The sequence below is a fragment of the Athene cunicularia genome, assembly GCF_003259725.1.
Source record: "Athene cunicularia isolate RWA chromosome 2 unlocalized genomic scaffold, athCun1 chr2_part1, whole genome shotgun sequence".
In the NCBI taxonomy this organism is placed as follows: Eukaryota; Metazoa; Chordata; class Aves; order Strigiformes; family Strigidae; genus Athene; species Athene cunicularia.
The window spans coordinates 32,034,889-32,050,916 of NW_020799095.1; the positions used below are offsets into that span (position 1 = coordinate 32,034,889).

General features: G+C 34.7%; 1 protein-coding gene across 1 annotated transcript in view; it reads left to right on the forward strand.

The window, feature by feature from the left end:
* MALRD1 (MAM and LDL receptor class A domain containing 1) overlaps window positions 1-16,028 on the forward strand; it is a 287,732-nt gene that overhangs the window by 99,993 nt on the left and 171,711 nt on the right. The window contains exons 21-24 of the mRNA XM_026843695.1: window positions 6,847-7,003; window positions 9,010-9,120; window positions 9,983-10,196; window positions 15,422-15,669. Coding sequence (XP_026699496.1) covers window positions 6,847-7,003; window positions 9,010-9,120; window positions 9,983-10,196; window positions 15,422-15,669 — 730 coding nt within the window. The remainder of the gene's footprint in view (window positions 1-6,846; window positions 7,004-9,009; window positions 9,121-9,982; window positions 10,197-15,421; window positions 15,670-16,028) is intronic.

A 16,028-nucleotide genomic window follows, 5' to 3' on the forward strand; every position in this document is an offset into this window, starting at 1 on the left:
TTTCTGGTGCAGACAATATCTAGCAAATACAGATACTAAAGAAACAAGGTATTTTTTTCTCATTCTTCTTTCTCCTCATAAAATTTATGCTTCCTAGAGAAGTGTCCTCTGCCACACATCTTTCAGGTTCATGGTCATTATACATCTTGAGTAAAAGTTTGGCCGCTGTCCATGGACTACCCTCTCCTTCTTATATCACGTGTTAGTTTCTGGCTGAAATAATGGGCATAATGGGCTGTGCATCGAGTAGTTTTTACCCAGAGTATAAAGCAGGTGATGGAATTATTCTTGAATGAGTGCTTGAATATTAAAGTCTCTTTCACTTCTGATTTTTTTTGCATCTTTTAGTGATTTCTACAGGCAGATTCAGTGTTGAGGGCACTGTTAGAGTTTGCTTTTTTTTTTTTTTTTTTTACATAAATCTTACTGTATATTTCTATAATACTTTCTGTAATATTTCTACATTGCTTCTACCCATCTTTCAGCAGTTTGCCAACATAAAGCCACAGTTCAGGTAATGATGCTATAGGCATAATATGTACATAGCTTTCCCATTTTACAGTTAATATATTGAAGTTACACTGGACTCTACATGGACACATACAAAGATAAAGTTTAAGCTTTACTGTTTCTTTGCCTGTTTCATTAGGAATAGTGTAATAATAATGATTTCTGGATGCTTTATATTTCTATTGCAACCTTCTTGCCAATGCAAGAGAATGAGAAAGGTTAGCATCTTTTTAAAGATTTTTAATATAGATTTTTATAACTACTTAAATTTTTACCAGAATTTTCACATCATCTGGTTTCTGACATTAAACAAGAAATAATAAGAATCAACATAAAATGAAGCTAGCATGATGAAAGGTCAAAGTATCAAAGTTTACAACTATCTTGTGTCAAACATATAAGGCATTAAACCATCAGTGTTAATCTCTGCTGACATAGTACAAGAAAAAAAAATGACCCCAATATAAATCTTTTCTCATAAATATGGTAGTTAGGAAGAAAAAGGGGAGAATTTAATTCCCTCTTAGCTAATGAAATAATAATCTAAAAAGTTTTCTTAGAAATCTTTTGATGAAATGTTTTCTAACTAGGAAATCCTATCTAATCTAAAACTAAAGTTCTCCTGCAAACAACTTAATATTGGCAAAACTTTTGTCAGCTGGTTCCTATGATCCTTTTCCCTTGGAGGAAAAGGAATAAAAAGAGAAGAGACTGATCTCCCCCAACCCCACTACCCTGATAAAGGATGCACAGGTTTATGGACATATATATCAAATGGAAAGGAATGTGGGAGCTGCTGCTTTTTGAATTTCAAATTTTAGTATGGTGTGTTAATCATTGGGATGCTTGTCTCTCCAAGGAAACAGAAATTTCTCTGGTTTGCCCTTTTTTTGCTTGTTTTTTTCATCATTGCTGAGATTTGGAAGGAAATCGAAACTCTTTAATGAAAGGGACTTGTTTGTTTTCTAACCAGATTTAGTATTCACTCTAAATGAAAAATTAAGAGGGTATTTTGTAAATCCATCTAAGTGCTTATTCAGGGATTCTCAAACAATTTGTAGAAGATACATAGAGGAATTAACACTTGACAAACTGAGAGATGTCCAACAATTAATTAAATCAGAGCTTGAACTTTCTATATGGGAAAGTTCAGCTGATTAATTTTTGATCCACTTTCAGACATTACAACAATAAATAATTACTACCGTGAAATTAATAATTCACAGTGTGAGACTTTACTTGATAACACTACCAGATTTAAACTGGGCTTAATTGTTTGGATAGGCTCCAACTTTTTTTTAACACACCTAATCTTTCCCTCAATACTAATTCCCATTTAGTATATTCAGTTCCTTGTGTTCTTCTAAATGCTTTGAAGGGGGAAATACAGTGAAGATTCTTTTATGTATGCCCGTTCTTTGTTAACTACATTTTAAATGATACTTGAAATATTAAGCTATTAGCAGAGTCAAATATGGAAATGTAGCTCAGTTGCTTATGTTGAATTTTTTGTATTCATTAAAATGTTGTGAATTTCCCTCTGAAATTAATTAGGATTATTGCACTGGCACAGGAATGTCTCTTTATAGGGAATGCTTGCAATACAGAGGTAAAATTAATTATTTTCGAAGGGTAAATATTAAGATTTTTAATGACATATATTGTAGCTGCCAACTAAGAGGTTTTCCAAGGAAAATTTTCCAAATGATCCCGAGATCTTGCAGCTACTGGCAAGGGAGCCTGTGTGTATTTTGTTGAATTTCAGCACTTACATAAGATCTATGTTGCAAGCCAAATTTATTCACTTTTATACATGATGAACAATATCTTGTTTTACACTTGTTATCATCAATTACTTGAAGTCTCATCTGAAACAAAAAAAGGAAATAAGTGAGTACTTCTATGGAGTAGGAAAGAAAGGAATATAAGGAGGGATCAGATTTTTAAATCACACAGTGAAGAAACTACTAACTTGTCTGAAGATGACTCAAAGAACAAAGATGGAGGGTGAGGAGGAGAACAACTTCTGAGCAGAGTAAGAGACTGATAATTTAGGTTTATAGAAGTTTTGGAATACCTTGTAACTGTATAGTACTTATTGATTTAAAATACATGTAGGTCAGCTGAGAAATCTTTTCCCTTAAAAGTCCCAGCTCAACAAACTGAACAGATGATTGCATGTACATTAACTGGTTCTACAAAAGATGTATTCACAGAAGGTGCAGGTCCTCTATCATGTAAAGTATATGCAAACAGAATGATTTACTTTCTTCAAACTCTTCTCCCTATAGCATGTGCATCTCCCTGTAAATTCCATGCAGGTTGTGATACCAGACATCTTAAGAGAATTCAAGACAGAGAAATTCCTTTGTTCTGTGAGCAAACATGGTGCAAGTTAATATCAGCTACAGACACTCGAAGAAAGCTTTCCTTTTGAACAACATGGATAGGTCACAAGTATATCAGTCTTGTACACCTAAGTGTAAAAATTTCCATGATAGGAGTGAAGGTGAACAAGAATGCTCTACACACACTTATACAGCCCTTTCTGATCTTTCCATTTCCCCTTACTTTCCCACACATCCTTAATATTCTTGTAATCACATACTGCCACCATGTTTAATGACTAGCACTCCATGAAGTGCATCATACAGGGGGCTTTCATCTGGTTTACTGGTTTTAAATGTAACATTATAGCAAACACTGAAATAAGGGCAAAAAAGCCTGCAGTGATGCCTGCCTTCTTAAAATGTGCTATGGGACCAGTAGTATGTAGGCAGAGTTGTGATTTAGGCATGCCTTCAGGACACAGAAATATCTGACAGAACACACCAAATAAGGGATGGATGTTTATATTTCATCATAGTACTGATGGTACCCTACCACTGTTTCAGAGTAATCTCACTGAGAGGCCTGGGCATAATGCTGAATGCTCTGGGAAGTCAGAGGGCTGTAAGTGCTATTGCATTTCATAGCTCTTCATCATTCTGCTTCTTACAGCCCTCTTGATTGCTATTGTAAATACAGTGCTGACACTCTTGGAGCACTGAAAGCATGAGTTCCTAATAGCAGAGTAAATTTTGAATTTTTAAATGTTTTTGCAAACCTTAAGAGAACTGGATATTCTTTTACCTCCAGGCAAGACACTGGTAGAATACTCAGTGCCAAGGAAAAAAAGAAATCAAAAATTGCTGCACTGAAATAACAGCTTTCTTCAGCAGGCAGGAGGGAAACAAGTGAATATCCCAAATGTAGGCTTGCTTGAAAGTTCTGCAGCTATTTAGCAAAGTTTGCAATTATCATTTTAGCACATGCAGTTTATTAGGAGAAGCTGTTTTAACAAAAACGTTCTATTATTTTGAGATTATTTTTACCTAACTGCTCTAAGGTTTGCATATGTGTTACTCTATTTTGTGCTTGTTTCTAGAATAGTTAACTTCCAAATATTTATGCTACTCTCTCAAGGATAATGTAAATACTTGCAGTAATTGTAAAGATGTCTGAATTACCAGGATACAGTGATAAAACTTTCAGTGACATTTCTCTCATCTGCTTCTGAGTGAAAAGAAAAATAAGACCGTGAAGATCTAGATTTCCCCAGGTCATTACTTTTCCCCCTAGAATTCCAGCGGACTTACTGTGGTCCCTCTTGGCTTTATCAGCAGTCTTCAGTGATTAATCTGTAACACGTCTGACCTACACAAAATGAAGGTCTGCCCCACATTTAAAGATGTATTTTTAAAACATATTGTTCCTTCTTCAAAAATATCTACTTTTATGGTTTAGGAAGAGAAAATTTTACTATAAACTACTGGGCATTTCTTTTATAAGAAAGGAAGATTATAATTCTAAGTAGTTACTTCTATTTCATGGGTGGCAGTAGAAATGTTAACTCTGATCATGACCACTACTTTCCTGCATGTATTTGATTTCTACCTAAAACTATGTGCATAGACATCCCATCCCACACACTACTGATTTTTTATGTAAGTCTTCATTTTTTAATTATGAATCACATGCACTTCATGTTCTTCAATTAACATATAAGAAACAATCTGCAAAATATTATCTTTTCCTGCATAAGTTACTTCATTTTACAGGATCTTTTAGTCACTTTAAATGAAACAAATGTGTTATAGTTTAGAGCTGAGAATGATCCTTTGTAGCACAAGAAAAATTATGAGAATAAATCATTCCTGTGACTTTTGACATCTGCAGATATTTTACATACAAATCCTTGCCAGTGTCTACAAATACAGTGATTCTCTCATTCTTACATACTAGAGAAGGTTTTGAGAAACCTCTGAAAAGTGTAATGATTGTAAGAGAGAACTGTGGTTGATTAACTAGTAAAAGTGCTCCTTTCACTTCTGAGCCATGGAAGTGTTAAAATTGCACTTTGCCCTGCTGAAGAAGAGTCTGGTATTTCTGTAAACTATTAGAATTTTCTCTTATTTTCATCTATGAAAATATTTCCGTAGCATTCCATGACTTTTTTTTTTTTTTTTTTTTTTTTTTTTTTTTTTTCTGGGGAGGCAGAAGCAGTACTCTGCACAACAAGCAATGAACCAGCCACTGATTTGCAAGGATTTTTGAAGGGCTGTTTTGTGTCAACGGCTCTTACTAGGTTTTAATTTTCATATATATAAAAAAAATTAACAGTATTAAACATCAAAAAGAAAAAGAGATCGAAAATTATCTTGATTTAAATATAGCCTTAAGATCAACCCCAGGTTACAAGAAGGATAAAAAGATACTCTATGAAATTCTTTGCCTTGGGCAAAAGGAAGTTCAGGCTGTTTGCAGTCTATCAATCTGTCACTGGTCATATTAGAAACAAGTTACTGCTTATGTGATTCTAAGGATGAGTGAATTAATTAAAGGACTTCAGATCCTCAGAGGAAATTGCTGTGTGAGTACAGAGATAAAATTTGCCTTTTTCCAGCCTACTTTACATTATGTACTCTAGTAGATAGAACATGCTGTTCCTAACATGACTGAATATGTGGTGGAATTCAGTCTTGACCTCCAGAGTACGTGACAGGCCTTAATTAATATATTTTATTAATATATTGTTTTGTGATTATTTAGTGTAATTTATTCTATACAGTAATTGTAATCTATTAGTTTATATGTAACTTTGCACTGATAAACCTGTACATGTTAAATTTATAGTTATTGTATCACATGAATCAGTACGGTTCAATATAGGCATGGCAATCTGAGGTAAATTATGTCAAGGTAAATACTGAAGATATTTATTTTTAATTTTATAACATGTTTTAAAGCAATAATTTTCCTACAAGATTTCAAAGAAACTTCACTAGATTATTGAAAAAGTAACTTTTATAATATTTGTTTAATACTACAGGGCAACTGCAGCATAGACTGCATCAAACTGAGTTCTGACCACAGGAACCAAAGTCTTTTAATTCTTTAAACTGCTCTAAGTAAAAAAACTTAAGAGGGCTGGTGAGAAATAAAAGCTATTGAATCTGTACCATCAGATTCCTGACTTTTCCCATTGGGAAGGACTTGTAGACTGTGAACACCCTTTGAGTACTCTATATTTCTCTCAGCATTATTTTCCGGGCATGGTCACTACCTTCTCACAGTTGCAGTGGCGCAACATTATGGAGCGGTTGTTCAGAGAGTGGCCAGACAGGACAAATGAATAGCAAGAAAAACCTAATACCAGGATATTTTTAAAAACATAGGTCCTATTTTCAGGTTTGTAAACCTGTCAGGTTTGGAAAGGTTTTTTCTTTTGAGAAGCACTGAGCATGTACCAACTCCACTGAAGAGAAGAGAATCTTAACTTTGGTCAACAGCTGCTTTTTATTTTGAAAAACAAGGTTTTTAGGAGCCAAATCTTAGATACCCAAAACACTAAAACTGCAGTTCTGGTCTCTGTACACTTCAGATCTGATGCTACTGTAAAGCTGGACTCATCTTTCCCAGCAGCTCAAAAGAAAGAATTTCACCCAGTATCTTGGATTTTCTTGACTTCAAGCCAGGGTCAAACCCTCTGATTTCCCTGAGGAAAGAGAGGGTGAAGGGCAAACCTGGATGCCCTCCAGCCCCCATCTATACATACCTGTGGGTAAAGGCTGACTTCAGATCTGTATTTTGGTTTTTGCCAGTCTCTGATATAAAATACTAGCTGTCTTTTCGAGGGCTTTTGGGATTCTGGTTACACACTGACAAACTAAAAGGCATCCAGATACCCAGACAGAAGATGTTGTATCTGTATATGGAAATATTACCATTTGAACTAGAAATTAATTATGATTAAATGTTTTGTTTTAATAATGAATCACCTTTCTCTCTGAACAGGTGTACTGAAGAAGGCTGGTATCTGTTTGCAGACAGTTCGAATGGAGAATTTGGTCACACAGCTGACATTGCTACCCCAGTCATCTCTCTTACAGGACCCAAATGCAAAATTATATTTTGGAATCACATGAATGGTTCAACAATAGGTTCTCTAGAGGTACAGAAATGTTCTTTGCTTTGGGTTTCTATTTTATACTGCCCAAAACATCTGTGAGAAACTTCAAGCCTTGTCATTTAGTTTCATTAAATCCTAGGCTGCTGATAAATGAAAAAAACCACAATTACTAACACCCCACTGCTCTCAGTATGCTATGATTTGAGGGAAGCATTAGCTCAAGTAAGCTGGGGAAAATGTAACATTCTATAACAATCAAGAATTATGACCTTTAAGGACATATTGTGGTTGGAACTTTCATACAAGTAAAAGCCTTATCTTGCACAATACCCTTTGACACTGAAAAGCATCAGTAGATATTTGGACACTGAGGTCTTTAACTGAAAAAAAAAAAAAAAAAAAAAAAAAAGGTGATAGTATTAAAATTTGCTGTAAAATTTTGTAGAAACAGCTTATTCCTCAGAAAGTTTAACATATCTACTTCAGAGGTTAATTCTATTAATGTAAGCAGTATTGAACTATTTCTAGGATATAATAGTAACAAACTTTCTTACCCGTACCCTTTTCTTCACTCTAGTTAAAACAAAAGCATTTCTGTAAAGGAAATATAACTCATTCAGCAGCTTGTAGATTAAATGAGTCACTGCAAAGTGAATAAATAGAAGAGAAACATTGTTCTAAACATTTTTTTTGCCACACATAATGAGATTTCCAATCAATGTTACACAATAACTACAGCATCAGAAATGGTTTGAAATGAATACTCAGCTCCCTTTATTCTCTCAATATCTGTAATCCCTTTTTCTCTCCAATTTATTTTTTTTCCCTTAAAATTCATGTCTTCTTCAGGCAGCTCTTCTTGTCTATGAAGCCAGGTGTCACTTTGTTTTTCTGTTCAATTTAATATATTACACCTGTTTCTTTTGCTCCCCTCAGATGAAAGCTCTTTGGTGTGAGGATCTGCTGTTTACTTGGCAGAACTTACCTGTTATGCAATATCATACACACTCATGGGACTGCATAAATTTAAAAAAACCCCACCTTTTATTTTCATTAAGATGAAAAATGCCTGGGCTGCCCTAAGAAGATTACACACAGTAGCAATAAATCCTTGAAAGCAGAACTAGTTCAGGCAACTGGTGAACTGATGTTTAGCTCTGTGAGTAGTGGCTGGAGACACAGCTTGACACACTTCATCAAACACCGATCTTGTTATTGTCAGCTCAGTTGAATTTGGATGCCCAAGAGGTTGGAGCAAAGCTTATTCAGGACTTTGTGCTCATGTTGAAATGTGTCAGCTTTCCCCAATTCAATTACTATTTATAAGGGTAAGGGTGTTTACAAGTCCTCCATTGCCCAAACAGTGAAATGTGGTCTTTAGAAGAACAAGTTTTCATTTGCAGAAGAAAAAAAATGTTTCATAAGAATCAGGACAAGAAAATCTATCCCAGAATGGAGCAATCTAAAGGATGTACAAACTAATATATTTTTCTGTAACTCTTGTTGTTAATGCTGTTTTCATGTTTACAAATAGATCCTGACCCATTAATGATCAATGTGGTTAGCTGCTCCAGATAAATTAATGGGATAAGTTAGCCAGGTAAGGCTCTGGACTGAGTATGTGTATGAGGAGATCAGAAAATCTTAAAATATTATTTTCTTAAAATAATCATTCACACCAGCAAATCCCTTTGCATCAGACAGGATTATAGGAAAAGGTTCTTCACTGAGACAGTGGTCAGTCCCTGGAACAGCTTCCCCAGGGAAGCGGTCATGGCACTGATCCTGTCAGAGTTCAGGAAGCATCTGGACAAAGCTCTTAGTCATATGGTTTAGTTTTAGGTAGTCCTGCAAGGAGCAGGGATTTGCACTCAATGATGGTTTGGGGTCCCTTCCAACTGCAGATATTCTATGATTCTATGATATTTAATGGTGGTATAGAGATAAGTTGTACAAGATAACTCTTGTGCTCTTGTATATGATTAAGGGACCTAAAGTGAGTTGGTAATGGAAAGATTTCTTGTGAGCTAGAATTATTTCCTTTTTAGGTACTCTGTAAAACCAGTAACAGGACTTCTAAACTGTGGACTCAAAGTGGCAACCAAGGTCCCCAGTGGAAAAAAGCAGAAGTGTTCTTAGGAATTCGTTCAAATTTTCAGGTATGTATTCCTATATTATGTGCTTCCTAGACAGCTGGCTTTAGGTACCCTTATATTATGCATCCTTCACCTACTCATTTCCCTTTTTGCTCCATACACATACTGTACCTGCCCTTCCGAACAGCAACAGCCATCTTTCTGATTGTCTGATTGATTATCTGAGCTGGAGACAAGTGAGATTTCTCACTCCCCTTCAATCTCAGATGGTTATCCACTTTTTAAGACAGAGAATCCCTTCTATCCTTGATTCCAACTCAGATTAAACTTTTCCACTTCCTTCTTAGTGAGTAGTACTGTTACATCTGTTTTTTGAAAAAACAGTCTTGAACATGATGTGTATTTTGAAATATGAGCTGATTCCTAAGCCTCTTAGAGATACTTAGTCATGGGTATGCCATGCTTACTTGTATCCTTATAAAGATATACAACAGAGACAAATTTAAAAATATGTTACATTCCCTGGTCCTTCTGTCTTGGATGGGTTTTAATTAAAATTTATCATTCTTTTTACATTCAAGGGAATAACTGGTGAATGATTTGGACTAGTCTTCTACATGTTTATTTGCAGAAATAGGTGGAACCCTTGCTATTAATTCACAATGAGTAGGAACTCGTGTCTGTGTTACTCATTTTCTTTCCCTTTTTTTCTGTACTTTGTTGACGTCCTTCAAAATCTATAATGACAGATCTGTAGAAGCATTAGTACGAGCCTTCATAGAGCTGTGCTCTGACAGCAAGAACTGACCACTTCATATTCCAAAATTTGTAAGGACTTTCATAGTCTGTTTTATTCATGTTGTACATGTAAGTTTTTATGTATTTTAACAGTGTCTTACCGTAATAGCTCTGTAATTTTTATTAGGTTGTTTTCAGGGCAAAACGTGGTGTCAGTTACATGGGAGATGTGGCAGTGGATGATATTACCTTTGAAGATTGTTCCCCTTTGCTCATCCCAGGCAGACCTTGCACATCAGAGGAATTCACATGTGCCAACAAGTACTGCATCCCAAAGGATAATCTGTGTGATTTTGTAAATGACTGTGCAGATAACTCAGATGAGAGTCCTTTTATTTGCAGTAAGTATGATAGGTTTTTGAATATAACTGTCATAAACAACTGTGCCTGCTGTGAATTGTTATTACTTGAATACTTTTGGCAGCTCATCAGCTAAGAAAGCAAACAAGAATGTGATAATTTAATAATATTCCTTGACTTCTAAGGATTTTAAATTACTATTATTTAATTTGAAATCATATGATAGAAAATAAAAAGAACTGTTAGTGAATTTCTTAAAATTACTCAGAAAGCAGCTGTCTTTAAAAGCAGATTAAAAGTCTCCTGCTTTCCATATGAAAAGAATGTATTAAGGATGAAAAAAATACTTGAAGCATAATACTTTTGGGATACGAGGGACCTACCTCCTTTGATATTTCAAGGATTGTCAGGTCTCTTAGCAAATCATTTTAATCTGAATACTGTACAATTTTGGTTTTACAAGAGACATCAAGAAACAGCATCTGTAGTATCAGATTCAAAGAATAATGTTTCATATCAAATTAATTCTCCTCTGGAGAAACGGATCACAATATATAGTACTAACGTTCTCTTATTTCTAGTACAGTCGTAGGAAATGCTCACATGATCAAATCTGTATTGTTCGATATCGTATGAACAGTTGCCTCATTTTTATTGCGATCATGAATATGGTTTATCAAATTCTCATTGAATACAATTCTAGGAAGAAAAAGGTATGCTGATATCCTATGAAGCTAAGGTACCTGTCAAAGGGACTGTCTTTTGCAAATTATTTTCTTACTATTAAACTTCTCAGTGATTTCCAAACAGGAATAGCATGTCACTAAGCTATATTAGTTATAGTTTAGATCTTCTGCAACTAAAAAAGAGAAGTATATCAAGTTGAAATTACTCAAAAAAGATTTTCATATTTGGGCTTTTATTTTCTGAAATATGTAAATGCTCTTTAACTGTGACTTTTTTGAGTTTCTGGATTGTCTGTATTTCCCATGAAACATCACCAGCCAATTAAAGACTGAAACATAAGGGGCAAGATGGTTCAAAAAGGCTGATAGGATTTAGTTTTGCAAGCCCCTAAAGTATTTCATTCTGATTCTCCATTGGAAAAGAGATGAACAGAAACAGACTCAGAAAGAAAACATTTTCCTTCAAAATGCTTTTTTTTTTTATTTTCTAAGTTTAAAAAAAGGAGTAAAAAGTTATTTAAAAAAAATAAAATTCCTGACTACGTTTTATTGCAAAGATTTAAAATGAATTATTATGGAGCCTTAACAGCACAGGGGTCATTAGTGGGGCAAAACTATATCAACATGGATTTTGCCTCAGATTAAAAAATGAATCCCATTTCATAGTGTCTAATTATGCTGTAAAATGCTTGGTGACCAATTATGACTTTTTTTGTTAGGTCTGGGATTGCTTTATTCAATAACATTTCCAATAACAGTGCCAGAAATTAGACTAATTTTTTACTTTTCTTTTTTTCAGTTTTGAAATAGATATGCTGCTTTAAATTTCCACTATGTGCTGGAGAATTTGGGGTTTCTTTTATTGATGATGTCTCTACCTTAAATATTTAATAAAGTAGAAATACATAATACAGCACTTGCTGAAAATAAACCTAACAGAAAAATGCTATTTCTGTTTTCCCAGCATTTTTATGATGCAGGCTGTCTCCAAAGACAACATAATAATAGGAAACATGTATTTCCATTCTTTGTGAAGTTTTTTTTTTTTTATTCCTTGCAGCCATCAGAGAAGAGTTGTTTCCTCACTGCAGAACCATGGAGTAGTAGCTTGAAAATCTCAAACTCAGAAGTCTGAGGAAGGCTTTAGTAGGGCAAAACATGATAGATCAAAGCATAGGAAGCAAGAAATGGGCGGTTTTGCTCAGGCACAGCAGTTGTATTTAAAAAAGGTGAAAACTCTGCAAGATCCAGACATTTCCAATGTACTTTTTAGCAGTAGGCCTTCTTGGATTGCTAACTGTAACTGTAGATGTGGTTTGTTATGTGCATGAAGTCATCGTATCTTAGTTAATGAAATCTTTCTGCACCACGTTGAAACTAGTCCCTAAGTCTCTGCTATACTCCTGAAACTGCAGAACATTAATAGGACTATGTCACACAATAATACTCACCAAGTCTAGCTAGCAACGTTTACACAAAGCCAGAATTGCTGAGATATAAACGATGCCTCATAAAGCTGTTAAATTACTATTATGAGATCTGTGTCTTGGTTTTGTTTGATTTGTTGAGGGTTCTTTTAATCTAGTTGCATGACATCAGTGCTGTAAAATAAGTCAAGTACACATTTTAACAGATATACTGATTTCTCAAATGCTTAGAAATTATTCCATTAGATACTGAATGAATGATCCATGCTCATAGCTATCTTTAACTATAATGTCACTAGTACTGTTTTCTTACTACACATATATGAGAACAAAATAAACCACAACAATTCTGGTAATGGCAGTGGGTGGTAGCACTCCTCCAACCTTGTTCAGAAACTGCTGGGGTTTGCCTTATGCTGCTTGAGCTTATCAGTGTATCAGAGGAAGGTCTCTGAGACAGCTCTGGTTAGATTGAGTTGGGCATGCCTCCTTGAGTTAGAAATGGTGTTTTATGAGATTTAGTAAATTAAATTTTGTGAAAAAGGCTGTGGGGCAGTAGTGTTTTTCCCGTCTGTCCAGTGTCAGTGCAGGTGCCTGTACTTGGTAGATGTCTGTTTATTTCTAAGCTTGGTTAATGTTTGGTTTAGCTCTTCACTGTGCTTCTGAAAAAAAACCCTCTTGGTCATTCCTATTTATTGTGATTTGGTTTACATTGTGGAGTGTGCTCAAGCATATGAACTAGGCTCCTTTCATTAGAAAATAAATTGAAAAATGAGCTCCAGGAGGGCATCAAATGTATTCTAAGCACTAGTGGTCATTTAGACTTCAGGATCAGTCTACACTACCTCAGTCCTCTTTCCTCCACTGCCCCCCTTAAATATCTTCAAGTCCTCAATATCAGGTGTTTTGCTCTACATATCTGCTCCTGTAGCTCTGGATTTCTTGTTCATCTAGGCATAGATGTTAGGAATAACATCACTTAAAATACTTTAAAATTTGCACCATTTAATTACTAGTTTATTACAAAGATTCATTAGATGTTTTGTGATTAATGTAATACAATATATACCTACAGTTAAGTGTTTTTCTTAAATTATTAAGCTCCCATCCAGTAGTAAAATTCAGCAGCTCTGTGTCACTGCTCCACAGGCAAAAGGATTAACTTTGCTTTTGTAATTCATTACTGAGAGTTCATAGTTCTTCACAGAAGTGTCTACTACTCAAAGATTTAATATGCAAGTGCACCATCATCTGCTGTGACTTGAGCTTCTTAGCAGGCTGCCTAAATTCTCTTTTTCATCAGTGGATTGGCTCACTTCCAGGCTGAAGTTTATGTAATTTAAAATCAGTTGTTTGAGTTGGATAGAGTCTATATCTATAGAGACCTATAGATATGAGTCTTTTACTTTGTTGACTATAGAGAATTTACAAGGCATCTAATTTTAGATTAGGGAACATACAATATATACAGCATTAACATGGATGTTCAGTACTCATGCCTTCAGGATTTGATTCTTGAAAATATGGCTTTAAAACAAAATGGTCAGTTGCATGCATGAAATTTATTGACTTGAGATGGAATTTGTAAGTAATTGAAGGAATTTCTTTAGTATTCTGAAATATGCAACGAAATTATCATATGGCAAAAGATAAGAAGTGACAAATTCTATGGGCAGTTACATTCAGTTAAGGTAAACTACAATCTAAGTTTTGGATAAATGATAATCAGATCATTTCATACATGAAGTTTGGGGTTTTTTTAGTTGTTATTTCAGATGGAATCATATTTACAGACAAAGGTAAAAGAGAGTGAAGATCTTTTTGATAAATAGTCCATATTTTTAAGAAAAAGTTTCTAGCTTCTTTTTCACCCTTAGGACGTCCACATAGGAAAATACAAGGAAGAAGTCTTTCATCTGATTTCAGCCTGAAACTTTAGAGGTAGCTGTCTGTTCTGTTTTGGTCCATGTGTAGACTCCATGGATTTTAGCTCCTTGGCCTCATTACTGAGGCTTCTGACCAGCTGCCAATTAAATAAAGCTACTTTTAAGTGGCTGAACTTTATCAGACCCCAGAAGAGGCTCAGGTTCTGTTTACATTTTATGAGAGAGCTTTTGTCATTTCTTATGTTGTCAGACCAAATCATCCATAGAGTTTCCAAATATATCTTCAAAGTATTTTCCTTTCTAGCAATAACAGTAAATTCAAGGCACAGTCAAAAGCCTCTTGAAGGCTTTGCTGAAATTCCAGCTTATTTCAGCAAGTTTAATCTTACTTGGTAATCATTGTAATAAAGTTGTTAGATGCATAGAGGAAAAAAATATACACAACTTCTGGAGTGGTGTTACTGACAGCCTTAATTTATGTTGACAGTTGACATACAATGCTGGCTGTTTTGACATTCAAGATTGAAAAATCACTAAAGAGCATGCATGATGTTTCATATAAAAATCAACCAAAATTATGACAGCTTTCTCTTTTTCTAGGCATTAAATACAATTTAAGGAGAAGGGTAGATAATCATCTATGTTTGCATATTGGCTAAGAAAATACATGTGCGAACTCTTCTGGAAATATGCAAAAGTAATATAGCTATGGGTGTGATTCAGGTCAATGTTAGCACATGGACATTCATGTTTTACCTCTATGTATCTGTATGGAGGCTGTGTTTTGATGGTGCTCAATATATAAATTTGAATGGGTTTCTGTTCCCTAAATATAGGCATTTGTTATCATTTTCACCGACCTTAACATGTGCCTTGAAAAGGTTAGTTTTATGCAGGTGTCTTGAATGCCTTATGGAGGGCACCAATCTACCTCTGCCTGTAAGACCCCGAAGAACTATTCATCTTGACCTAAAATAGATTGATATATTTGGTTACTTTTATACCAATGACTCTGGTGACTATAATAACAAGAGGACAGAGACTTACCTCACATATATGCAGTTTTATCTTATCCTATTATTTTGTCCTAGAACATTAAAAATTCTCTGATTAATAAAATGCATAGATATTTTTTATATTGAAGCTTGGTTTTTTTTGTTTGTTTTTTTTTTTTTTTTTAATGGATTTGTGTACTAGGCTGTACTATATCTACCTAATTAGCTTCTTGAAAAAAATATCTTTTCATGTGTGGGCAAATGTCTTTCAGGTACCTCTATTGGGCATTGTAATTTTGAGTTTGATCTTTGTGGATGGAAGCAGGATGAAAATGATGATTTTGACTGGAACCTCAGAACTAGCAGTACGACAAAAATGGGCACTGGACCAGCTACTGATCATACACTACAAGAGCCATCTGGTCATTATATTTTTATAAAGAGTTCATTTCTTCAGCTGCCAGGACAGAAAGCTAGGATTTTTAGTCCTGTCCTAAGCAAAAGGAATAAAAACTGCAAGGTATGTGGGGTGTAGTACTAGCAAGAATGCAGAATTTGATTTCTAGATTGCACCAAGGTAATACTTCTGAAAAAATTTACGGATGATCAGCAAAATATTTCTTGAGAAAAACAAGGATATTACAGAAGAGTAGGGGCCTGATTTTATTTCCTTGAAATCATAAGAAAACGTGTATCTTGTTGTGACAAAATGATTTCTGTAAGTACGTAAGTACTGTGGGAGGTTCAGATGAATTTGACAGTGAATGTAGCATCTGATTTATAATATCTTATGCAACACTCACCCTAAGTAGCATACAACTATGTAATGGTTTGTGATTTTATGGAGAAAATGTGTATTAATATAGTAACAATTGGCTT